Genomic DNA, 25,579 nt, shown 5'->3' with positions numbered 1-25,579 from the left:
GTGTTTGCAAGCTCTGAAAATCTGATGTAGAGTTACAGTAAGACAAAGAACTCTCATGTCAATCTTTTATAGAGTAAATTTTCAGAGCGCAATCACTATTAGAGTAAAGGTTATTATCACTCTCCTGTAACCACCAGAATGCCAGAAATAACTCAAAGTTAAAATAAAAAGAATAGCTTATTAGATACCCAAAAATTTAAAAACCTCAAAGGGATACAGTTTCATCAAGTTATAAGCAGATTAAAACCTAAGCCTAGAATAAACCATGTAGCTGCTCTGTGCTATACTAGTGTATCCTGCAAAAGGTATAATTGCTTGTCTAAGGTAGTGCAAAAGTTAAATCTTTGTGACCTTTTCCATTATTGCTAAAACAAGTAGACAGAGAAGTGTACACAACTGATGGAGAAGAAATACATTCCGTTAGCTCAGGTAAAGTTCCTTGTGGAAGATCAAAATATTTTTTTTTCCAACAGTTGTGGTATTTAGAGTCTTTTCCTGGCTCCACTTCACGTGGAATTTATACAGCACAACACAAGATGGGGGATGCAAGTTGGACTTTTAAGCACGTTCTTTCTCCTCTGCCTGTAGCCATCTGTGTTCAGTCAGCCTCCTGTTCAGGGCAAAGCATGAAGGTTTCCTATGAAGCCTTAGCTATAGAAATACTTGCCAGGGAAACAGAAGTCCTAACAGTTTATCTTTTGCCTAACCAAGCCCATATGGCAACTGTAGAGTGAAACAAGCCAACTAGAGGGTGGCCAAGCTCTCAAGCTGTTTCACACCAGTAAGTAACTGAATTCATTCCCCATGGTAGGACCATCCTGGCAGGAAGACTACCCAACTTAACCTTTGGGTAACTCACATTCCTGGATGATGAGGAAGATTAGCTCACAGATACTGCTGAGGCTGGTGTTCACCAGGTCTTACCAGGAACCAGTGACCCAGTTTCATCCTGTAAGGAAGACGGGACCACCATCATGTAGAGAGCCACCATCACTAAGCACCCCTCACCTTTGGCAGACAAAGCCAGCTTTAGGCTGTAAAGTAGTGTGAAGCTTCCCAGACACGTGGCAACAGGCTCTATACTGTCACAAAATTTTTATGCAAAAAGAGCTTCTGAAAGGTGAGGCACCAACCACCAAATAATAGTGTGGTTTTTTTCCCCTCAAAGTTCCTTGTAATCCAATAATTTACTATCACATCTGGAGTTTTTTCTTCTTCCCTAACCTCAAAATAATAAGTGAGATTCAATCTGACCACACCAGATCTATCAACATCATGAAGCGTGGATTTTCTTAAACACTGGGTTGAGGGGAAAGTGAATTTGTGCAAGGACACACATACCTTGAGATATATGAGCCAATCGGCTTAAAATGTTGTTTTGCCCTGACCTGACAAGACTTGCTGTCTCTGGCAACACATAATCTCTTTTAATGTACTACCAGGAAGGTGATGGCTGCTTGAAAATGCTTCTAAACTGCAGTTTATCTCAAAGGCTGACACCTTAATATAAGTTATATTCTCTTTGGGAACCCTGTTATGAGCAGGTATTAATAAGGGTTGTGTGGATTCAGGAGAGAAATGGGTAAGGAAAGACTTTGAATCAACTTGTTATAGGTTTTGTGCAGTTTACAAAACTGTGTCTAGGATTTTAAAGCAGACACTGCCAATGGAGATATCTGTTTCACTTGATAAAGTCACAAGGCTTTGTCCTGCACATCAGTATGTTTGTTTTCCTAAGAGCGTGTTTCTCTTATTGATCACCATCAGCACAATGTGAAGTTGTGCATTTAAGACTCAAGTAAGCTTCTTTGCAAACACTCTGGAGAATAGGATCAAAATGGGAAGAGATTACATGTAATCTAATTATGCTAGGTTCCATTTGAAATCCTTCAGTGTAAAAATTAAAAGAATACGACACAGCTTTACAATATGCTATAGTTCACAGGGAAATTACATGAGCATGTGTAAATGAGGCAACCTGAGAAAACATCTTGTGTTGGGTATACAGCAACATTTGCTTTAAAGAGTCTAAATCTAAGGACTGGAGTGGTTTGGTGAACTAAAAATAAATTATAAGAACTTTACCCCCTATGTCATTAACGTCAAGGTAGCCTTTGCCTCTCATGATCCAGCCACAGCTTATATGAAAAAGCTGGTGAACAAAAGATCTGTATCAAAAAGTCAACACCAAGCATGACATTGATCAGCAAGGTTGTGGCTGGAGCAGCACTGACACTGAAGATTAACATCAGTTCACGAGACAGACAGTTAATCTCTGTTGCTAAGTGGTCTGTACGTTTGCACCATAACATTCACTTTGGGGTAGGAGCTGTAGTGGCACCCATAATCACTACAGACTGTTTCCAGTAATTCTTCATTTTTGCAGTCTTTTCAAAAACACACAAGTGAATTAAATTAACTTTGACTGTAGGATAAGGAGACATAGTTTCACTGAACTTGCTCCACCTTAGGATCCACACTGAATCAGGCCTCAAATTATGTATCAAAAGTCTGATATTCACGTGTGCCCCAAACCTGCTTGGAGGGAGGCCCTAGAAAGCCCTGTTGTCTCACTCACCTCATGCATCAAGTGCTTCAAGTGATCTCGTGAGAGGCTCAAGTGCAGTACTTCCCCTCCATGTCACCACCAATGTTCCCAATCCATGCAGAATCAAGTTCAGAACAGGACTGTGCTTGGTTTATCCCTTGGGTTTTGGAATGGAGGCTGTCCTCCCTAGACTTGAGTCTAGATCACCACCCAGCTTCCTGAACTGTTCTGTAAGATTCCTCAAAACTGGGATTGTAGAAAGCTCACAATAACTTCTTGTCGGTTACATCAAAACTGGATTAATAAAACAGTTTCCTTTCTAATTTTGAATTCAGTCTATGAGCTTAAGAAGTTTCTACAAAGTCTCTGCAAGAAGGAGGCTAGATTTCTCTTCAGATCTTTCTCTGATTTTAGAAAATTGATAAAGCTGCAAATTTCAGACCTGCATTTTGCCCCCCACCACAGGACTCTCATTCTAATTCACTGTAAGATTACAGATAATTTATTTTTAGCCCAATTCCAAACTTTTGGACACATCTTGACCTTATGTTGTAGTCTGGGTCTGTCTGGTCACAGAACAGCAGCTAGAGAGTCCTCATTTATGTGCTCTACAACCAAAAGACATAAATACATTTAAAACAATGAAATAGGTTCTGTACCAGTGGCTGGCCAGATGGTATTGTGAATTGTTGTAATTTGTCAGCAAAACAGAGGAAGGAAGTGTTTTAAAGCAAGATTATATTATTTTCCTTAAGTTCTTATTATGAATAATCTTCCTGAAGTGAACTTACAAAACTTGAAAACCCTTCCAGAAGGAATGAATCAAACAGGGCAAACCGGAGACTCGCTGGGGAGCAGTTAAAAACAAGGGAGAAGTATAGAATGGCAGTGAAATAAAGGAAAACCCATTGCAGGGTTTTTCAGTTTGGCAAGACAAGTGAAGAAAAACACAAGTAACAAAGTAAGTTGTACGTAAAGTATATGGTGTTTCTGTCCTCTTAATAACTATAGATTGGAAATCACCCAGAGTCTTCCCTCCCACTGAAGGGAAATAAGCCTGAAAGCTGAAAAAGCAGATAAGGCAAGCAGTGATATGTTCACTATACTGGGAGACTGAAAGATGTAGCAAATTACTGCTGGTAAAGTGTTTTGATATCCTTACAAAAAATGCTGAAAAAAATGCATTTTATTTTTGATGTCATATAAGACACAAGATAAATTTGAAAACCATGAGGGGAAAAAAAAAAATAAGTGTCTTAAATGAAAATGACCCCTGACCAGTAAGTTCACTCCAGTCAAATAAAACACATCCTGTTTTTGTAACTTTTTTTACAAGGCAGATCCTGGTCTGTATACACTCTTTCCAGCCAAGGACTTGACCCACAGTTGAATTTGAATTAGAAGCAGGGGAGGTGTTGTAAAATACAAGGTGCTGCTCCCACTTCATTTAAGATAAAGGACGAAATCTATGTTTGGGGAAATGCAGAAAATGGAGTAAGTTCATTGTACTGTCTCTCAACTAAGATTAGTTGGTACAAAGAGTTCAGAAATACCCTCTGGCAGGGCCAATATATCTACTGTGTCTGTTAATTAAATGACACACAAATTTGTCTCTTGAAATACATCCCGGACTTTCCATATAATTATGAAAATCTGTCAGACAAGCTGCATTAGGCTTTTCTTGACAGCTCTGTTCTGGAACATCTGCATTGAGATACAAAGGCATAATCATGTGGTGTCCTGCATCAGACACCCTTTCATATGGGAAGAAGGAATTGTGTGCGAACTACCCACCCTTATTGTACATAAAGGAATCATTTTTCTCCTTGTCCAGACTTTGTGGAAGATCTGACAAAAGCCTGTTATATGCAGACTCTCTAGGCAAGCTCTAGGTGAGTGGGGTCACAAGTTTATCTATCTCACAACCTTTGTTGTGAGACTGCCTATCCAGAGACTGCTGAACTCAGTTCTACTGCCTGTTTCACGCAAGAGTCTCTTCATCTAGTAGTCACCTAGAGTAGGACTGATCTGATTTAACCTTGGGTGTCTACAATGTATGTGCCTAGATGTAAACTAGGTGTCTAGGCTCCCATTCTGGTTGTTGGAGGGCTAGTCAAAGGAGTTTAGGGCATGATTCACCTCATTATAAAACACACTTACAGTTGATCGGATTAATCACACCCTAAGCTCCACTGACCAGCTCTTCACTGGTTATCCTGAGAAGTTACTCAACAAGTACTTGCTTAGATTTAAATGTCCATTTTATACAATGACTGGGATCAGGTTCAGTTTGCAGTTTGAGACACCCAACAATATGTGTCTTCAAGGTGTGAGCTGGGTGTCTAAGCGTCCTTTACAGATAATGATGATCTGATCAGTAGTCAATGAATCTTGAGTGCTATCAAACTAATCATAGGTGCCTCCTCTGACAGCTATGGGAGCTACTAGAGCTAGTTCACATGTGAACACCTACGTGCAGACACCTAAATTTAGGTGTCTTAATCTGTGTGCTGAGTCTTTACATTAGGTAAATGAATCTGCTTTGTAGAAACACAGGTTTAAAATCCAGATTTGAATAACTTTGATGAACTAAATGTACAGAAGTAAACAATTTGGAAAATATAATGTGAACTGCATTTTGAGCTGAATATAAACCATGCATAAGAACCAAAGAAGAATCTGTTCTGTATATGTGGTGGCTTGTCTTTAAATATATACATACCTCCTACTCAGCTGTCCAGATGCCAGAACAGGATCTGTCTTTGTAGAAATAGATCAGGATCATTTGTCCTCTTCATTATTATAAGCTGATTATTTATTTTTTAGTAGAATAAACACATTTTGTGATCAGTCTTACTGACAAGAAAATATTTACCTTGCATTGAAATTGGCTGCATGGTTGATACTTTAAGTCATCTCAACATCAAAATCAATGTTGATACATTAACAATCTTCATATTTCTTGGTATTTCTGTTGCAAATGAAATTCAAGGATTTATAGGCTTTAGTGCTCTCAGGTGAGGACATGGTGTGCCCATGTAGGTCTAAATACTTACCATTTAATACAGTGTAAAAAACATCAGACACACAATCTGTTTTTGCCAGAGATGGTCTATGTAACTATGTGTTCAATGACAATTAAAGTGTTCTCGTAAAATGACAATGAGTGTTAGACAAATACCTTGTAACCAGGCAGCACTCCAAATCTGCTCCTGTGTTCACACTGGATATTGCTGATAATTAGTCTCTTCCCAATCATATTACCATAGAAAACATAACTGCAAGAGACACTGAGATGGGCTTATCCACTGCATTCTCCTACCCCAGGTGAATAAGCAATACCTACAGTTTCTAAGTACATACACCTTTTGAAAAAATATATTAAAATAATATCTTGTTCTCTGCTCTTTTCTCTGCAGGATTGGACTTTTTAATTTGGTTTTGGGAGACAGGAATTCTCTGGATCAAAGAAATAGGTAAAAAAAAAACCCACGCTGCTTGATCTATTGAGAATCTTGGATAGAATGCAGCTAGAAATTACCTGTCCATTCAAAGAAAGGAGACTGGCTTTTTTGTCCCAGCTATCATGTTTGGACATAACTGGAAGGGGAACAGTCACCTTGAGGGTATGGAGAGAATTGTTCTCCTCAGCACAAGAAGGATATAGACCTGTTGGAGAGGGTCCAGAGAAGGGCCACCAAGATGATCAAAGGCCTGGAGCACCTCTGCTCTGGAGACAGGCTGAGAGAGTTGGGGCTGTTCAGCCTAGAGGAGAGAAGGCTCCGGGGAGACCTTATAGCACCTTCCAGTACTTGAAAGGGGCTACAGGAAAGCTGGGGAGGGGCTTTTCATCAGAGAAGATAGTGATAGGACAAGGGGTAATAGTTTTAAACTGAGAGAGGGCAGATTTAGGTTAGATATTAGGAAGAAATTCTTCAGTATAAGGGTGGTGAGGAACTGGAATGGGTTGCCCAGGGAGGTTGTTGATGCCCCATTCCTGGAAGTTTTTAAGGACAGGTTGGATGAGGTTTTGTGCAACCTGGTCTAGTGGCAGGGTTCTCTGCTCATGGCAGGGGGTTTTGAACTAGATGATCTTTAAGGTCCCTTCCAACCTTAATGGTTCTATGATCAAAAGCCTACCTCTTCCTACAGAGAAACGGAGTCTTCTCATGATAATAATAGGCTGACAAAAGCCAGAGGACTATTTCTGAGCAATATCAAGTTATGCAGGTCTAATAACTGGAACAGGACCAAATCATCCTCTTGGCTGCATGTCAAGTTGTTTACCAGTGAGTGGAAGCTATAGGTGCACAGCTGAGCAGGATACAGCTCACAGCCTGACACATTTCTCATACCTGAACCCCTTCCCATGGTGAATAACTGTGAACTTATAAAAAGAAAATGAGGATTCCTCAAGAATAATTTCTCATCCCTGCTGTAGCAGATAGGAGCAGATGGAAGACACAAACAGGCAGCTTAATGTCTTAGAGGAGAAGGAGGACAAATCCCGAGGTGGCCTGGAGCTGATGTAGTGAAGAAAGAGGGGTGCATGAAAACATATCTATTTTTATGTTATGTAATCAATAAGGCTGTGAGCAGCCAGATTTAATTTAAAACTAACATTACAGTTGCTCTAATTTACCTTGTGGATACCTAGCCTTAGTTCTTAAACTTGAAGATCTGGGCCAATTATTTTCAACACATTTCTGCAAGCATCCCTCCATGTACACTGTGTGTTTCACTCCTCAGTCTGCTTTAAGAAGAAGTTCAGAACGAGAAAAAAACCCCAAATTGCAGATGTTCTGGCTCACAACTAAAATTGCAACAGTCCCCATTTCTGGGGAAGCCAGGTCTCAGATGGGGAAAAAGCAAGCCATGAGATCAGCTGCTGAGTGACAAGCAACCCCAGAGCCATTCTGCAGTTCTGGCTCGACTTTCATCCACGTGCACTAGTTGGTTGTTCCAGGCCCTGGGTTCAACATCTCTTTACCTCAGCTTAATTCCACTCCTGTTACTGTTACTCCAACTATCCTTGTTTCAGTATCTCTTCCACTTTCTCTTCTCTTTCCATTTCAGTCACAGAATCACAGAATGGTTTGGGTTGAAAGGGACCTTCAAGATCATGTAGTTCCAACCCCCCAGCATGGGCAGGGACACCTCCCACTAGACCAGGTTGCTCAGAGCCCCATCCAACCTGGCCTTGAACACTTACAGGGATGGGGCATCCACAGCCTCCCTGGGCAACCTGTTCCAGCATCTCACCACCCTCACAGTAAAGAATTTCCTTCTAATGTCTAACCTAAATCTCTCCTCTTCCAGTTTTAATCCATTATCCCTTGTTCTCTCACTACAAACCCTTGTAAACAGCCCCTCCCCAGCTTTCCTGTAGCCCCTCCAGGTACTGGAACGTGCCCTAAGATCTCCCCAGAGCCTTCTCCAGGCTGAACAGCCCCAAGTCTGTCAGCCTGTATTTGTATTCTCATAACTAGTCTTACATCACCAAAATATTATATAGCCTATACGCTTGCGATCAAATTGCAACCTTCACTTCTACATATACATTAAGCTGCTTTTCTCCAGCTTTGAGCTTTTTTGGAGCAGGGAGTACAGTGTCTGGTGGAGGTGAGCCTCATACTTTCTCAGCCTTAGGCACTCATGTAATAAACATAATTTACCTTCCTAATGTCCCTGTAATTTCAGTTCTATAGATTGATCCAGACCTAGACAACTGATTAATGTTAATGTGCACTGAATAAAAGTAGCTGGTCTTCTACTATCAAAAAGCTGTGCAATTATGTGCTTACAGTGCTCTGCAATTTTGGGAGCACTGGGGAGCCAAGGTGCTGTCTGAATTCCATTCTGTACTGCTGTGGCTCTGAGACTGCACAGACATTATTAGCACTGTGTATCCAACAGCTGAAAGTAAGTCTTCATGAACTGTCATGAGTTGCTGCTCTTGTCAGTGCTTGAGAATTGCTGTGCCAGGTCCAGAAAACCAGCAGATGGAAACCTGGTGCCAGGGAAGTTCATAAGAATCCAGACTTCGGCCTCAAACTGGACCAAGATTCAGCTGCCTTGCAAAGTCAGTCACTCTGTCATCCTCAGCAATTCAAATGAAACTTCATGCCACTGTCAACAACCAAATCTGTATGTTCATGAAAAACATGAAGAACTTGAAAAACTTCACAACCACAATTAATTCATATAATCGTATTTCATTTACCTCAGATGTCCAGACATATGCTGTTCATCTCCCTGAAGGCTCCTTGCTGAGAATATCAGTTGAGGTGCCTGGGTTCCTAGAGCTGAATCTGCCAAGTACAAAAAGCACTCTTGAAACAAGAAGAAATCAAGAAAAGTGGAATTTAAATCAATTAATAGCTAGAAATTGTCAATTTTTGCCTCCTCCAGAAGTCATCATGTAAGACTGATGAAGGAGAAATGCAGGTAGCCATGTTTTAAAATAAGTGACATTGTTTTGAAGAGATGTAACCAAACCCTCATATTTTGCATACTGTACTGATCTAATTGGACAAATAATGTACCCAGATTTAAGTAAATTAATGTCAGTGGGATTAAGTAAGATGCAAATTGGAGAAGCATTTGATTTGCTTGCCTTTGATGAGAAGAGAAAGGGAAATCAGTGTGCACGTCTCTCCTGCTGCCTTGTGAAGCCCAAGCACAAGTTTCTCATACAAGTGGAATGAAAAAGTGAAAATAAAACCAAAGATAAAGTAGTCAGTTGGCTGTTTAAAATAAATGGAACTCTAAAAATTCACTAATGTGATTAGTTCATTAAAATTTTCATTGTTAATTGATAAGTCCATTGCCATATTAAGAATCTTTCCAGTACTAATCAGCTCAGCTTGCACATTAACATTAATCAGTTTTCCTCATAGTAAGCATTCATTTATGTATTTCTTACTCTCCTCAGCAGTAATTTTCCTGCAACTTCTCTTCCCACCTCCTTGACACTCCTCTGAGTGACTGGCACCCATAATTCCCTGAACCTATTTTTTTTTCCCCATAAAAACTAAAATAATCCTTTATTATAAAAACGTCCTTTTAAATTTGGGGGTTCTTATTCCCCAAAATACAGAATAATTTTCTTTGCTCATTACATATTAATATTTCCTCTGCCTGGAAACAGGAACCACGAGCACTTTGACACAGAGAGCTACAGGATGTTTCTCCACAATACCAGCCAGCTGTGTTGAATCAGAGCATCGCCCTTTCCTTGGTGCCACCACCCTGCAAATTGAACATGTGTGGCCACGATAAGATAAGGGGTGCAGGGAGAGTCTTGGGGCCAGTTGGCTTATGGGCCGAGCCCAGACTCCTACCTGGTGTTCCCTCCTGTATGAGGGAAGGAAATCAAAGAATCATAGAATCCTCATACAGGGAGGTTGTGGCTGCCCCAGCCCTGGAAGTGTTCAAGGCCAGGTTGGATGGGGCTCTGAGCAACCTGGTCTACTGGTTGCTCTACATGGAGGTGTCCCTGTCCATGCAGGGGGGTTGGATCTAGATGATCCCTCTAAAGAGTTTGTAGCCACTCATTGCAGCACTCCAGTCATGACAACCATCACAGCATATTTCTGTGATGGCAACTATGTCATAGCTGTCCTGCTGCACAGTGGCTTCCAGTTCCTCCTGCTTGTTGCTCATGCTGCGTGCATTGGCATAGATGCACTTGAGCTGCACTAGAGATAAAGTAACAATCCTACCCTCTGCCTATCAAAGAATCATGGAATCACAGAATGATTTGGGTTGAAAGGGACCTTCAAAATCACTTGGTTCCAACCCCCCTGCATGGGCAGGGACACCTCCCACTACACCAGGTTGCTCAAAGCTCCATCCAACCTGGCCTTGAACACTTCCAGGGATGGGGCATCCACAGCTTCCCTGGGCAACCTGTGCCAGTGTCTCACCACCTTCATAGTGAAGAATTTCCTCCTAATATCTAATCTAAATCTACCCTCTTTCAGTTTGAAACCATTCCTCTTCATCCTGTTGCTCCATTCCCTTGTAAAATGTTCCTCCCCAGCTTTACACACCAGCAGTTGGCAGATCTGCTGGAGATTCCTTGTCCTGCCTCATGGCTGCCACATTTGACACAGCAAAGGGGAGATAAGATAAGGTAAGATGTACAACATTAAGATACATAAGTCACTGACAACCCCTTAACAAGCAGTGTTCTGTATCAAGCCCCTTGCAAGGAATGTTGTACCTGAGGACACTTTAAAACAGCCTTCTGCTCTTGGCCCAGGCTGGTATTGACATGCCTGACTTCAGCTCACAACTGAACTCATTTTCTCTGTGACTGTGTTAACTTTTCTGCCCAAAAATACTATTTAACTGAAAATAAATGAATATTTTCCCCATTTCTTATGCAATGCCTCTGGTTGTTGTTATGGAGTGAAAAGAAAAGGAATGAATTAAAATTAAATCAGCTGAAAACTGGCCAAAGGGCAGGAAACAGGTGAACCAGAAGAGTCCAGAAAATTCAACATGTTTTGCTATGGGAAAGAAGTTACTAGCAGAGGCAGGGACAAGGTGGGTAGAAGGTATAATTTTGTGGTGAGAATTGTCATTTGCAGGCGTGGCTTGGAGCAAAGCCACAGGATAGTGGCTGTTCCCAAGTACAGAGCTTTTAGGCAAATTTTTGCTCTTGGCCACAAACAGCAGCTACAATTTACCTCTTCTTTCACAGCAATGTCTTTCTCCATAGCCACTGACAACTGGAAGTGAATCCTAAGCTAGAAGGAGAGGATCATCAGGCTGAGAGGATTATGGTACTCCGTTCCTCCAGCGAGGTCCCTGGGCTGAGATCAGCAGTTATAGCGTTTGTGTGGGTGAGGGGGATGGTCACACCGTCTGCCAGAGGCATCTGACCGGTTTCCCTTGGTTCCCTACACAATCAGGAGAGAAGCAGGCAGCCTGGAAAGCCACTGGGAGCAGGCATCTAATTCCGACACTCAGAGCAGCCCTGCAGAAGAGCCCATGTCTCTATTGATTGCACAGGGAGCCTTGCAGGATTAAGTATCTAAATTGGGAACCTAAGGTTAGACACCGAGGACAGGAATGCATACCAGCTTTTATCCAACCCTATTGTAGCCTCCAAGATATTTCATAATTCTGATAATTATACGCATGGCAAGAATCTCATAATTGGAAGGCACACATAAAAAAAAAATCTAATGTTAAAGCCAGGGCAGTATGAATCACTTAAAAACCTCTGAGGAAGTGGGGACAAAGAAGGATGAAACATGGGTGTGGGGAGGATAAGGGAAAAAAACAGCAAATCATAGGACCATTTAGGTGGGAAAAGACATTTAAGATCATCAAGTCCAACCGTAAATAGAGGAACAGGGATGGGTCTATTGACAAAAAGGCTTTGATCATTCGCCTGGTTCTTAAGGGAAAATAAGTAGCATCCATTCCATGGAGCAGTGCTGCCACACAGCGACAGAGAGAAAGCTCTGACCAGTAACTGCAAAAAATAGCAGCGGTGATGACACTCGGAGCTTAATGTTTAATGTCAAAGCCAACCAGGACACTGGCTTGTTTGCCGAAGGAACACTTAAATGCAATTACAGCAGGCAGCAGTATTCCCAGGTAAGGACCTGATCGGAGCCTGACTGGAGCAGCAAGTGTTGAGCTTGGTTATTACCAAACACCAATAGCAGCCATGGAGTTCAGACTGGATTCAAGTCTTTTCTTTTAATAGAATAATACATAATTATTATTTTTTTAAAAACCAACAACTTTCTCTTAGAGTACAGACTGAGCTTTTCTGATAGTCTGATATACTTTAATTCTATGAATGACTAAATTACTAGAAAGAAGCCCCCTTTTCTGGAGAGCACTGATAAATGGCATGTGTTTCTGTGACTAACATTAATCAGAATAGTATCTCTTAAAAAAAAACCACAACCAAACCAAAACAAGGCCAAGACCCAAAGAAAGTTAAGTAGCAAATTCATAAGAATTCCAAGAGTGGGTAGAACAAAGTATTGTGCTGAAGTTTCTCTGCTATTTCTGTCTTAGCACCAGTATAGAAAACATTGTCTCAGGACACAGTAAAAAACAGTATTGGACAGCACCCATCATGTAGTGCCAGAACTCAGCTGGAAGTCCTTTAGCTAAAAAGGAACAAATATGCAAAATCTTTTCTCTCTTCTTGAGGCAGTCCCAGAGGGTTCCTTATCAGAGAAGCAGGGATGCACTCATCTATGTCTTTGCTAGCAGCATTCACAAAGCAGGAAAATCAGTTCTTCTCCTTGGCCTGGGTGCCAGAACAGGACCCTGCTCTCCCTGTTATCCTGGGACTGCTATAAACCTGGCCAGAACTAAGCAGTCCTTGAGTCTTAAAGGTGCTGAACCCCTCTGGCTCCCAATAGGATTTGATTGCCTTCAGCAGTGTTGAAAATCAGGTCACAAGATCCTCTGGGAGTGCCAAATTTTCACGAGAAATAATTTGCATGAAGCTCAGCAGGGGATATGCCTGCCTCATGTTCCATAAAGTAGTGCAACTTTTTCATCACAGCATCCCAATTAATAGGTAGAAATGTCTTTATTTATGTATTTACTCGTCTACGTGTGTGTGTATGTTTTACATTTCAGCCCCACCCAACAAGGTCTACCTTGAATTTGGCTCACAAGAAGCATGGCCAGCAGGTCAAGGGAGGTGATTCTCCACCTCTGCATCTCTCTCATGAGACCGCACCTGGAGCACTGTGTCCAGTTCTGGAGCCCCCAACATAAGAAGGACATGGACCTCCTCAAGTGAGTCCAGAGGAGGCCATGAAGATGATCAGAAGGCTGGAGCATTTCTCCCATGAAGACAGGCTGAGAGAGCTGGGGTTGTGCAGCCTGGAGAAGACTACAGGGAGACCTTATGGCACCTTCCAGTACCTGAAGAGGGCCTACAGAAGAGCTGAAGAGGAGCTTTGTACAAGAGCTTGTAGTGATAGGACATGGGGTAATGGTTTTAAACAGAAAGAGGAGAGAATTAAATTAGATATTAGGAAGAAATTATTTAGTGTGAGAGTGGTGAGGCACCGGGACAGGTTGCCCAGGGAAGTTGTGGATGCCCCATCCCTGCAAATATTCAAGGCCAGGCTGGAGCAACCTGGTCTAGTGGGAGGTGTCCCTGCCCATGCAGGGAGGTTGAACTAGATAATCTCGAAGGTCCCTTCCAAACCAAACCATTCTACAATTCTATGAATTTCAAAACATCTTTTCCTAGCACAGCGTGACATCCTGAAAATCTCTGTAATCATCTAATGACAAAGTTGCATCATCTCCCTTCTTATTTTATATGAAGGATCAATAGAGCTAAAGGTTAGAAAAGCCCCATCTGGTACTTGCAATCCTGGCTCCTAGTTGTCTCCAGTTGGAAGTGTGAGCTCAGCCATAACCACAATGCTGCTTAGCAAGTGCTATAAAAAGGAAATCTGTCTGAAACTGGAAAAGTTTTTTCCATCACTTTTTCAGAGAAGGCAGCACTAGAGTCTGTTGAATGCACTGGGGAAGCTGCAGCCAAAAAGAAATCTGTAATGGGGGTGGGTGTGAAAGGAAACATGAGGTTGTCAATCAAAGTGAAAAAGAACAGAAATTCCAGGGAGCTGGAAATGATATACTAAAAAGTAGCTTTTTGGAAAAAACAAAAAAAAATTAAAATTCTTCCTTGGAGTTAGAAAAAGGACAAGAAGACAGAGAAAGAAGGAACTAGAAGGGAAAAAAAAAAAAAAAAAGGTAATTCACAAGGCCAGTGTGAAAGAGGTCACTGGTCAGAGTTGCAGAGAAAGACTGAATTATAAAACGACATTTGAATTCTAAAATCACCTCTTAAATTCACAGTTTTCTTATTGTTTCTTGGCCACATCATACAGACTACAGACTCACTGTCTGGAACCAATTAAGATCATAGAATCATAGAATCATTAAGGCTGGAAGGGACCTTAAAGATCATCAAGTTCCAACCCCTATGCCATGAGCAGGGAACCCTACCACTAGATCAGGTTGCACAAAACCTCATCCAACCTGATCTTAAAAACCTCCAGGGATGGGGCATCAACAACCTCCCTGGGCAACCCATTCCAGTTCCTCACCACCCTTATACTGAAGAATTTCTTCCTAATATCTAACCTAAATCTGCCCTCTCTCAGTTTAAAACCATTACCCCTTGTCCTACCACTATCTTCTCTGATGAAAAGCCCCTCCCCAGCTTTCCTGTAGCCCCTTCAAGTACTGGCAGGTGCTGTAAGGTCTCCCTGGAACCTTCTCTCCTCTAGGCTGAACAGCCCCAACTCTCCCAGCCTGTCTCCAGAGCAGAGCTGCTCCAGGCCTTTGATCATCTTGGTGGCCCTTCTCTGGACCCTCTCCAACAGGTCCATATCCTTCTTGTGCTGAGGAGAACAATTCTTCTCTCCACACCCTCAAGGTGACTGTTCCCCTTCCAGTTATGTCCAAACATGACAGCTGGGAAATCCTCCCAGAGCCAGCACACACATTGTGCTCTCTGTGTGCTGCCCTTCGCCACATCAAGCAGGGACTTTGAAAACTGCTGTGATCTATTTACGATGATCTTGTTTTCTTCTAAATGGGGTTTGTTTTTTTTTTCCCCTACAGGTTCCTACCACATAGTAAAAGTAAATTTTGGAAGAACTTTTCAGTGAATGACATTTGCATGGCTTTTCAATACATCCAGGGAAGGTGACTCCATCGCTTCCCTGGGCAGCCTGTTCCAGGGCCTGACAACCCTTTCAGTTTCAGTTTTTCCTAAAATCCAATCTAAACCTCCCCTGGCACAACTTGAGGCCATCTCCTCTATCTTCTGTTACTAGGGAGAAGAAACCAACCCCCCCCCTCACTACAACCTCCTTTCAGGTAGCTGCAGAGAGCAGTAAGGTCTCCCGCACAGCCTCTTTTGCTCCAGGCTAAACAGCCCCGCTTCCCTCAGCTGCTCCTTGCACTCCAGGTGCTCCTTGAACACCAGCTTCTCTGGACTCGCTCCAACCCCTCAATGTTCCTTCTTGTAGTGAGGGGCCCCAACACTGAACCGAGTATCTGAGGCGCGGCCTCACCAGCGCTGAGCGCGTGGGGACAACCCCTGCCCTGGTCCTGCCGGCCACACCAGTGCTGGCACCAGCCGGGATGCTGGTGGCCTTCCCGGCCAGCTGGGCACCCTGCTGGCCGATATTCAGCCGCTGTCGACCAACACCCTCCGGTCGTTTCCCGCCAGACAACTTTCCAGCCCCTCTTCCTCAAGCCCGCAGAGCTACCTTCTCACCCAGGGCTGCGCATCAGGAGGTCCTAGGAGGTCTCAAAACCCGTGCCTGAGAAGCCAAGCGGTGGGCGAGGGAAGCTCTAGGTGGGTTTCTTCAGTCCCCCCCCGCCAGCCCTCGCTGCCTGGCGAGGAGACACGGGCCTCCCTCCTCCTCCCCGATGCCCCCGCTGCCTCGGCCGGCCCCGCCCAGAGGCAGCGGCTGCAGCCCGGGGCCCGCCGGCCTGGCGGGGTCGGTAGCGAGCCCCGGCCGGGCAGGCATGGCCGCTGCTGGGCTCCGGCGGCTGAGGAAGGCCCTGGCCGTGGCCTTCAGCCGCGCCGCGGCGGGGCCCGCGCAGCCCGGCTCGCCCGAGGGGCTGACGGTGCGGCGGCAGGCCCAGGGCGTCCGGTGAGGCCCCGAGCGGCCTGGGCGCTCTGAACGCCTTGGTGGCTCCGCTCTTGGTTTGGGGTGGTTGGTTTGTTTGTTTTGTGTTTTAAGGAGTAACCTTCCTTGTTTTTAACGGCTGCTACAGAAGCATCCTCCTGAACAACCCGAGGAGCAGAAACGCCCTGTCCCTCGCCATGCTGCAGTCCCTCAGGGAGGACCTGCTGCACGACGTCAAGAGCAAAGAGCTCCGGGTTATCGTCATCTCAGGTACCGCCGTGTCAGACGGAGGAGAACGGGGGATGGGGGGGGGGGGAGAAGAAACGGAGTCTGAACCGAAATCTCTCAGAGAATTGCCGCGAATGGGACGGGAAGGAGCCCGAGTGTTGTTTTCCCTGCAGCTGGCCAGGAGCAGGCGGGGTGTCCTGCCTGTGCCTCCCCCTTCAGACCCTGCCGTTCTCTTACACTCATCCCCGTTTCCCCTCTCACATACTTGATTCCTCACTTTTTAACATGGCATTAACAATTTGCTTGGGTTTTTGTTATATTTTTGTGGATAGTTAAGAAGAGACACTGTACAAACACGTTTCAAAACGTCAGGTCGTGCAGTGTGTTTACAGAGTTCATTAGCTTTTTCCTTTAGTAAAAACAATCAGTAGATTAAATAACTGGTTTAAAAATCAGTATTTAAAGGATACTTTTAACAGAACAAACACCAGGTTCTAATGGTTGTCAAACTGAAGAAATAACATTCCCAGATACAGGTTTTTGGGCAGGAATAGGCTGAGCTGGTGTGACACTCGTTGCCTTTGGTAGCAGGTAGAGGTCACAGTAAACAGGGCTCACAAGGTTTCTTCAAATCTTGTGCTCTGTTCCCCTGCTGTAAGCCAGAATCAGCCTTGTTATCTTTGCCACTGGTTTGTCAAAACTGTTTTTAAAACTCTCCAGTGAAGGGGAGACCATAATCTTGATACTTCAGTTACACAAAATGTGCAGATGTAAAGTATCTCTCAGAAACTCTTACAGTTTTCTTCCATTTAGGTATTAACCTGTTGAGTTCTTAACGATAATGAATCCTGAGCTGTTCTTAAGCCATCTTTTTTTCCCTCTGCTATTTTAAGATAATCTTCCCCTGCCCCCCTTCCAAACACCTTGGAGAAATAAGTTTATTAATTTAGGATGCTGTTGTGTCCTGTATGTAAAAGAAAACATTGTGTGTTTGTGCACACATATGAACATGGAAGTAAGCTAATTTCACAGGGGTGAGTTTAAATATATATATTTGCAGTTTAAAATTTTGTGAAACACTTCAGATTCTTTCTGGCAGTGCAGTATTCTGGGAGTTTGCCAGCGCAATTCCGTATTTTGTTTGTTTTAGTTTAAAAAGAAATTGCATGTTCCTATTGGAATTCCAATTCCATAGCAGAATGGAGTGCAATCTCAAGAAAATTAAAGACTTCTCAGGGAACGCTTTGAGTCTTTAAAACAGACTTTGCAGTGGATTCTACTTCTATGGGGCACAAATGCAGATGTGATTAATTTCCAGATAGGTATTGCTGATCCCATGAGCTGACTGATGTTAATTGTGTGGTTATTTCTGGATAGACTGCCACAATAATCTTGCCCGTAAGAAACAAAAACACAGGTAAGGTGGTGTCTGCGTAGTTGTGGTTGGAAATATCTCATCCATGCAAATACCTTGAGGAGTTCTGAAAGATTCTGAAGCATCACACTGGTTTATTCTTATGGCAGATACCCACTTGACAAAGGAAAATTGTGGTAAATACACTGTACCCATAAATGGTGTTTTGATCGTAGCTGCCACTGGAAGGCAAGTCAACCCAAAACTTAGGTCCACAGAATCTGCTCCTTTGCTGCCCAGACCCTGGGGAACATGCCTTTTGGGATTCTCTCGATGAGAGTTTTAGCAGTGGAGGAAAAGATGCCCCAGCAGCCCTTCTGGTTCTCCTCTAGCAAAGCAGCCTTTTTTCGTTTCATTTTTTTTTCGCCCCGTTGTGGCCTTGAATGCCGTGACACAAAAATCTTGATGCTTATTTAGCGAAAGTTAATCACTAGTGCTGGGTACAATAACTAAGGACTGTGTGTGTTAGTCTGAGAGCAGAGCACTCCATCTCCTTGCTCCAGCTGACTAGTTTACATTTTACCAGGGAGCTGTGCAATTGTGTCCTTAAAAAATCCTGGGCTCAGAGGTGTGAAGTGCCTTCTTTTTAACTGGGTTAGCTTGGAATAGGAGTAAAACTGCGTCTTTAGAAATATTTATAAGTATTATTGTGATGAAATGTTGCACTGTGGCAATTGAAAGTTATTACAAAATCCGGAAGGCAATGTTTCAGGACTCTCTAAGAACTCCCTCTGCGAGCTCCTTTTTGACCATTGACATCTCATTGACACCTTTAGCTGAGGCACTGATATGCTGCTACCCCTGCCTTCTTGATTAATTCACGCTGACTTTTCCTGAAATTCTTTGCAGCTGAAGGACCTGTATTTTGTTCTGGACATGATTTGAAGGAACTGTCAAGTGAAGATGATGTGAAGTATCATTCCCAAGTATTTGAATTATGTGCAGAGGTAAACAGTTCTTCTTAAGTACCACCTCTTTTTCCTGGTATTAAGAGCAAGAAATGACACAGGTTTAAGGAGGGACAGCATTGCTCATCTGCTAGCTAAAGCACAAACTGTTCATAGAATCACAGAACGGTTTGGGTTGGAAGGGACCTGAAAGATCATCTAGTTCCAACCCCCCTGCATGGGCAGGGACACCTCCCACTGGACCAGGTTGCTCAGAGCCCCATCCAACCTGGCCTTGAACACTTCCAGGGATGGGCCAAATCTGTTGCTTCAGATTCCTTGCTTTTTGCTGCTCTGCCATTTTAGAATCCAATCCTTGTGAAATTATGTTTTCCCTGGATTTCTCTACAATCAGGTAAAAGGGTTAGAATGCCAATGTGTATGTCTCCTGCAATGGGAACAGTCATGGTGTGTGGCTTAGTTTAGCCAGTGTTCCTTGCTGCTGAGTATTTGGGCAATGTATTTCCTAGAAATCTGGAGATAACCATCTTCAAATCACTTGTGATCAAATCTTCTTTCCCAGCATCTAGCTAATAACTCAAGACGAGTTTAAACATCAAGTAGACAATGTGATAGTAAGATCTGACTCACTAGTCACCCAGTCAGCAGACCATACAAGTTCTCGTTACAAAGGCCCAGACCTGGAAGTCAGGAAGTTAAAGTGAATCCTGGAGCCTTTGGAGAGAATGGCAAAAAACCCTTTGATTTTAACAGCAGTAGAATTTGACCCCTACCCCTGCTCAGTGTGACCCCAGAAATTAATTTGAAACCTCCTGTTCTATTTCCTCCACTAATAATGATCTCTACACACATTGTGTGTTATTTAACAAATATTTAACATATTTAACAAATGCTGTAAAAGCCATGTGTGAAAGTTCCCAGTGAAGGGCTTTCAGAGTAATGTGAAGCAATCACCCTGGCATCTCTGCTTGGATTTCATCTTGGTGTGCTGATCACAAAGAGGTAAACACAAAAATGACTGAATGACAGGTTAGACCCTTCATCAGAAAGGAGCCAAAGTCCAATAGTGCAGCAGCCAGTAGTTTAGTATTAATTTTGCAGTTGCAGGATAGAATACCAGTATGTTGTCAGTGAAAAACTGAACCATACAGCTTCCAAGTCACAGACTAGGAAAGATAAAGCAGAAAAAATGTGAAACTTATTCCATGTAGCATGAAATCAAGAGCTGGTAAATTTCACACTTTAAGGACCAGAAGAATTTAAATTGTCCTGTATGATTATCTGGTATTGTGGCCATATTCAGGATTAATGAGTAGTCTAGGAAGTTTAACTTTGATAATTAACAGCAAAAAATAACAGAATGTCAGCCTTAAGAGTTAAAAACAAACCTAGCTTTCTTTGTGAGAATGGTGCCTTACTGTATAGGATGTTTAGTAAGGGAGCTTTATTACAAATAAAAAATTATATACCAATTTCAGATTAACATTTCTGAGACCATGAAGTTCAGAGATAGGGAAATACTCAAAACCCAACTGGCCACAGTCCTGAACAACCTGCTCTACTCAAGCCTGCTTCAGTAGGGGAGTTTGACTTGAAAATCTCAAGAGGTCACTGCCAACCTAAATGCTTGTTTGAAATTGGCAATACAAGTTCAGGAAGAAATTAAATATCAGAGCTGAAATTACCCATTAAGTGATCCCTTTTTTGATATTCATGGTAGTGGTAAGTGCTTCAAACTCTGTACCTGAGTATCCCAAAGTGATTTAAGTTTCTCATAAATCACAACTCATTATTATCCCCATGCAGGAGGAACATCTTACTGTTAAATAACAATGGCACTTAACAGGCAAACAGAAATAGAGAAATCAATTTAGGCATTGTTCAGGATCCTAACTAGTATCTAAATTATAGTTGTCTAGTAGAATAATTGACTTTTGGGTTTTTCTGGTCAATAGAGAGAGAGAGGTACTTTTGAGGTCTTCCAGAATGGGATTGTGTCTTCCTAAATTTCAATACTTAAGTAGAATGGATCCTACTCTAAATAACATGCCTACAGCATTGTGGACTAGGAGGTCTGTACTACACAGTATGAAAGAACTATGTACTGTCCACATACAAGTTTGAGACAGCTGAGAATATCACTTATCCAGAGGCTTTTCAAATACAAAAACACGAGTAACAGGTTGTTGGTTTGTTTGTGGTTGTTGTGGGGTTTTTTTCAGAAAAGCTGATGACTTTGAATTTTTATAAGCACAGGACTACTCTGTGTCTGCACACATGCATGTATTGTTACCCTCTTCTTGTCTGCTTCTCAAGATACACTGAAAAACTGTTTTTAAACAAACATAGAAGAACAGGGACCAAGACTGATCAAATTCAAAACTGAATGTACGTAATTTTACCTAAGCAACATAAAATTTGCTCAACTTCATCTGCTGGAGAAATTGGAGTAGCAAATGAAAATTTGTATTCTTGCTCCACTGTGCTAATATGAGATTATTTTTTTTTAATCCAGATAAGGACTCTAATAATTTAACTAGTATTTTCTATCTTCAGGCATTACAATATATGAGTTTTGATTAACCCTGTATGGAAGGAGAACCTGAGTTAGAAAAGCTAAGACAAATTCATCTTTTTTGATTTCTGCTCTCTGAAGCTGGATGTCCAATCTTCAAGAATTAACCAAGAGAATGAGAGAGTGAGTCTGGTTTTGCATTTTATGTGTAATGCGAGCAGGAAAAATTGTTTCCTAGCAGTTTAAGTCTCTCCCTGGAATGCAAAGTAAACCTAGAAAGACATCTAATAATTGTGCATGGGTGAGATGAACCCAGGCTCAAGATCATGCAGACACCAGCAATAAGCTGGTCTAATTCCTTGGGACAGAGACTTATTATTAAGTCAGTTTCCATTATGGGGCAGATGAAGGTGGGGATGGTATGTGTTGGATACACATCTTCCCATAGCCAGGACCTGCAGTGCAGAGACACCCAAGCTCCATGCAGATCTGATACCAAGTGTTTCTGCCTCTCCTTCTTGTGTTTTCCATTTCCTCAAACTACACAAACACAACTGAGAAGTTACAGGAATAGCAGTGATCTCGTGCAATACGACAGGTTTTGCAGAGAGCTTTCTTCTTTTTCCAAACTCCAAGTAATAAAGCTGAAAAATGCACGCATCGGGTGTGTGAAGCAATTGTAAGTTTTAGGACAGGCACTGCTTACATTTCAGGGACTGACCACTTTGTTTTGTGAATGCAGGTGATGACTTTAATCCAGAAACTTCCCGTACCAGTGATTGCCAAAGTAAATGGCTTGGCTACAGCAGCAGGCTGTCAGCTTGTGGCAAGCTGTGACATCGCAGTGGCAAGTGAGAAATCTCAATTTGCTACTCCTGGAGTAAACATTGGGCTGTTCTGCTCCACACCAGCGGTGGCCTTGGGCAGATCTCTTCCGAGGAAGGTAGGTTTCCTTCCCAGATACTACTTGTAATTTTGCAAGAAGTAGGTTCCCACGTTAGGAGTTTTAGTTCCATTGCCTAAACATTATTTTCCTGCACTACAACATTTAAAATACTTCCTTGCCAAAGATATCTTTATAACTCTCTGGACTGGGAAAAATAATAAAGAGATGAACCTGTTTAGGGAAAGCAGCTTCCTACTGATGTGATTCCAACCAGCAGGAACTCATACCAGCAGCACACTAGCTCAGCAATCTCTTTTCATCCCAACAGACAGCCCTGTGCTTTAGACAATTATGTTCTCCCCTGAGGAGGAAGCCTCTGCAAGTTCAGGATATCAAGCCCACCGAGGTACCAGTTCTTGCCAGGCAGGTGACATTTCACTGCCAGCATGATCTGCCTGGGTGTAGATCAAGATGCTTTAAATAGCACCTAAAACCTCTCTGTACTTTATTCCTGCTTTGTTTCCTACTGATAGTGAGTACACATCTCTCACTGCATAAACAATCTGCACGATCTGCAAAGCTTCTGTAACTGAGAAAAGACATTTTAAGTTCTGATCCAGTTGGATTCACATGGACAGACTCTCAAAGCCCAAGCAGGGCTCTTCTAAGATGCAAGGACTTAACTGCAGAAGTGCAATTGTTGGATAAAAGCTTGAACTTTAAATTTCCCATCTGTGAGGTCATTCTGTTCAAAGATTGTCTGTGGTTTGGGTTTGTTTTTTTTTTTTTCAGGTGTGCTATAGTGTACAGTTACAACTGTTTCTGAATTAGTATTTCTGGGCTTTATGATGACCTTTTTAAAACATGTAGGATATACTTCTCTCTGTGCTACTTTTCAAAGCAGCAAGAATATTACCTACAGTTCTTAGGATTACAGATTTTACCTTTTATCAAACAAAATGTTGTCATTGTTTGTAAGCTACCAGACCAAAGATACTAATGAGGATAATCAGATGTCATGATTCAGGGCATCAGTCAATGGCATCAGGAGTCATGGAAAAAATTCTTACTGATGCATAATGTTGAATAGTCACTGAGTATTCAGGGGATTTTTTAATTTGAAACCTGAAGTACAAGGTGCTGAAGTAATTTGAAACCTGAAGTACAAACAGCAGGAGCATGAGATAAACGTGGCTATAAGAAAGATATATTTTAAAACACCCCCACCAACCTTAAGCTAAGGCAGGTATTTTCAACAACCTGCATTGAAGTAGCAAGTCTTTATTCTTGTATTCCCAGCTTAAAATACTGAGTTTAGTTATCTGACATTGTGGACTATCCACATCTCTCTTAGTTTTTACTACAATCACTAGAGATTGTGGACTTATGAACAAAAAGCCCAAGGTGTCAGCTTAGGACAGCTGCACTCAGCAGGCAGGTTTGAAAAAGGCCAGCTGTAGACCTGTTCCTTCTCTTTGCTGAAATCTCTTAACACAACCTTGGCAGTTTAAGAGGCCGAAAGATTTAAATCTTAAATGTGTACTTGAAGGAGGAGGGACAAGTTTCCCAAACAAATGAAAGCAATAAGGCAGTTGAATGACTTAACACAGTATTTTTTTCTTGTTCAGGTGGCATTAGAGATGCTCTTCACAGGTGAACCTCTTTCTGCCCAAGAAGCATTAATGCACGGGCTTGTCAGCAAGGTGGTGCCAGAAGACAAGCTGGAAGAAGAGACCATGAAAATCTCTCACAAGATATGCAAAAGCAGCAAATCTGTCCTGGCACTGGGGAAAGCCACCTTTTACAGACAGATGGCACAGGACCTGGATACTGCTTACAAAATCACCACTCAGGTCATGGCAGACAATTTGACTTTGAGAGATGGGCAAGAAGGCATTGAAGCTTTTATTCAGAAACGTAAGCCTGTCTGGTCACACTCTCAGGATAAGAAGAAATGAATCTTGTGTCTAAGCTAACCTGAGCTGTGCTTTATGATTCTTCACACAGTTGCCTTTGGGAACTATATCTTTGTTCTTACTGGAAGTTAAGTGTCTCTTCTTATGCATGCCAAAGCCACAATAGATTTATTCTAAGTATATAATAAATTCTAAGAAAAATCAAACCAAATGGTTTGTTTCAGCAATTAATTTAATATATGGTTTTAGAAGGAACTTGATGCTGCAAAGAATAGTGTAATATGTCCCAGGTTACTTAGGGAATCCCAGGGACTGGGAGAGATCTCAGATCATCCTGTTCAGTACCTGTCCCCCTGCTTCTGGATGAAGATTTCCATTTGTTGTTAACGGAGAATTAAAGGGCTTGGACACCCTCCATAGATGATGGCAGCACGTATCATAATGGGTACAGTGTCCAGTTCTGGAGCCCCAAAATAAGAAGGACATGGAACTCATGGAGAAAGTTCAGAGAAGGGCCCCAAAGATGATCTGAGGGCTGGAGCAGCTCTCCTGTGAGGACAGGCTGAGAGAGTTGGGGTTGTTAAGCCTGGAGAAGAGAAAGCTCATGGGAGACCTCATAGCAGCCTTCCAGTTCCTGAAGGGGCTCCAGGAAAGCTTGGGAGGGATGATTTACCAGGGCTTGTAGTGAGAGGACAAGTGGTAATGGATTAAAACTGGAAGAGGAGAGATTTAGGTTAGACATCAGGAGAAAATTCTTAACTAAGAGGTGGTAAGACACTGCAACAGGCTGCCCAGGGAAGTTTTGAATGCCCATCACTGGAGGTGTTTAAGGCCAGGTTGGATGGGGCTGGAGCAACCTGGTCTAGTGGGAGGTGTCCCTGCCCATGCAGGGTGGTTGGATCTAGATGATCTCTAAGGTCCCTTCCAACTCAAACCATTCTATCATTCTATGGATTTACAGTCTTGGCAAACTCCAGCAACAGGGATTCAGCTGCTCCTCTGGATAATCTGTCACAGTGCCCTGAAACCCTCCTGGTGAAAAAAGAAAAAAATTCTTAACACTCAGCCTGAGCCTCAAAGCAGCAGATTTTTGGCCATTGCTCCTTGTTCCATTATCTGAAGTTACTGAAAAAAGTTCAGTGCCATTATCTGTGTAACTCTTCGAGCAGTCTCAAGCAGCAGTTAGACTGCACTCAGGCTCCTCTGTGCCAGACTGGCTAAGTCCAGCTTCCTCCTTTCTCCTTGTAGGCCATGTTCTCTAGGTAACCAGCTTCATAGCCCTCCAGTGGACCAATTCCAGTTGCTCCACATCCCTCTTGTACTGACTGTGCCAAAACTGGACAGTATTCCAAATATGGCCTCACCAGTGCTGAGCAGAGGAGAACAGAATATTCACTTTCAGCCATTCAGTTTTGCTCAGTGTGCACTTTGTCTTATTTGTGATGAGAGTGCACTGTTGGCTTCTGTTCAGTTGGGCATCCACTGTGAGCCTGGTTCCAGCAGGACTGCTCC

The 25,579-nt window shown here is 42.6% G+C and overlaps 1 protein-coding gene and 1 long non-coding RNA gene across 2 annotated transcripts; one reads left to right on the top strand and one right to left on the bottom strand.

Annotated features, from left to right (window-relative positions):
* Positions 1-7,969: 7,969 nt before the first annotated feature.
* On the bottom strand, positions 7,970-15,979 carry LOC127392136 (uncharacterized). The gene is made up of 3 exons (XR_007891195.1): positions 15,835-15,979; positions 8,772-8,859; positions 7,970-8,693 (listed from the first exon to the last, which is right to left on the bottom strand). It is a non-coding gene; the product is annotated as an uncharacterized LOC127392136 (long non-coding RNA).
* Positions 15,980-16,047: 68 nt separating this feature from the next.
* On the top strand, positions 16,048-24,278 carry ECHDC3 (enoyl-CoA hydratase domain containing 3). Its single transcript, XM_051635684.1, has 5 exons — positions 16,048-16,224; positions 16,349-16,470; positions 18,692-18,789; positions 22,008-22,208; positions 23,780-24,278. The coding sequence occupies exons 1-5, from the start codon at positions 16,097-16,099 to the stop codon at positions 24,107-24,109; spliced, it is 879 nt and encodes a 292-aa protein (XP_051491644.1). The 5' UTR covers positions 16,048-16,096; the 3' UTR covers positions 24,110-24,278.
* The last annotated feature ends 1,301 nt before the right edge of the window (positions 24,279-25,579 follow it).

This window comes from Apus apus, chromosome 1 (genome assembly GCF_020740795.1).
Source record: "Apus apus isolate bApuApu2 chromosome 1, bApuApu2.pri.cur, whole genome shotgun sequence".
Lineage (NCBI taxonomy): Eukaryota > Metazoa > Chordata > Aves > Apodiformes > Apodidae > Apus > Apus apus.
The sequence above is the reverse complement of the archived record's forward strand: the minus strand, read 5'-3'. Positions and strand labels throughout refer to the sequence as shown.

Bases quoted from the DNA above. Each gene is read 5' to 3' on its own strand.
- ECHDC3 (XM_051635684.1), top strand. From the start codon at position 16,097: ATGGCCGCTGCTGGGCTCCGGCGGCTGAGGAAGGCCCTGGCCGTGGCC. The intron at 16,471-18,691 runs GTACCGCCGTGT...AATTCTTTGCAG, and splicing joins CCGGGTTATCGTCATCTCAG to CTGAAGGACCTGTATTTTGT. The intron at 18,790-22,007 runs GTAAACAGTTCT...TTGTGAATGCAG, and splicing joins TATTTGAATTATGTGCAGAG to GTGATGACTTTAATCCAGAA.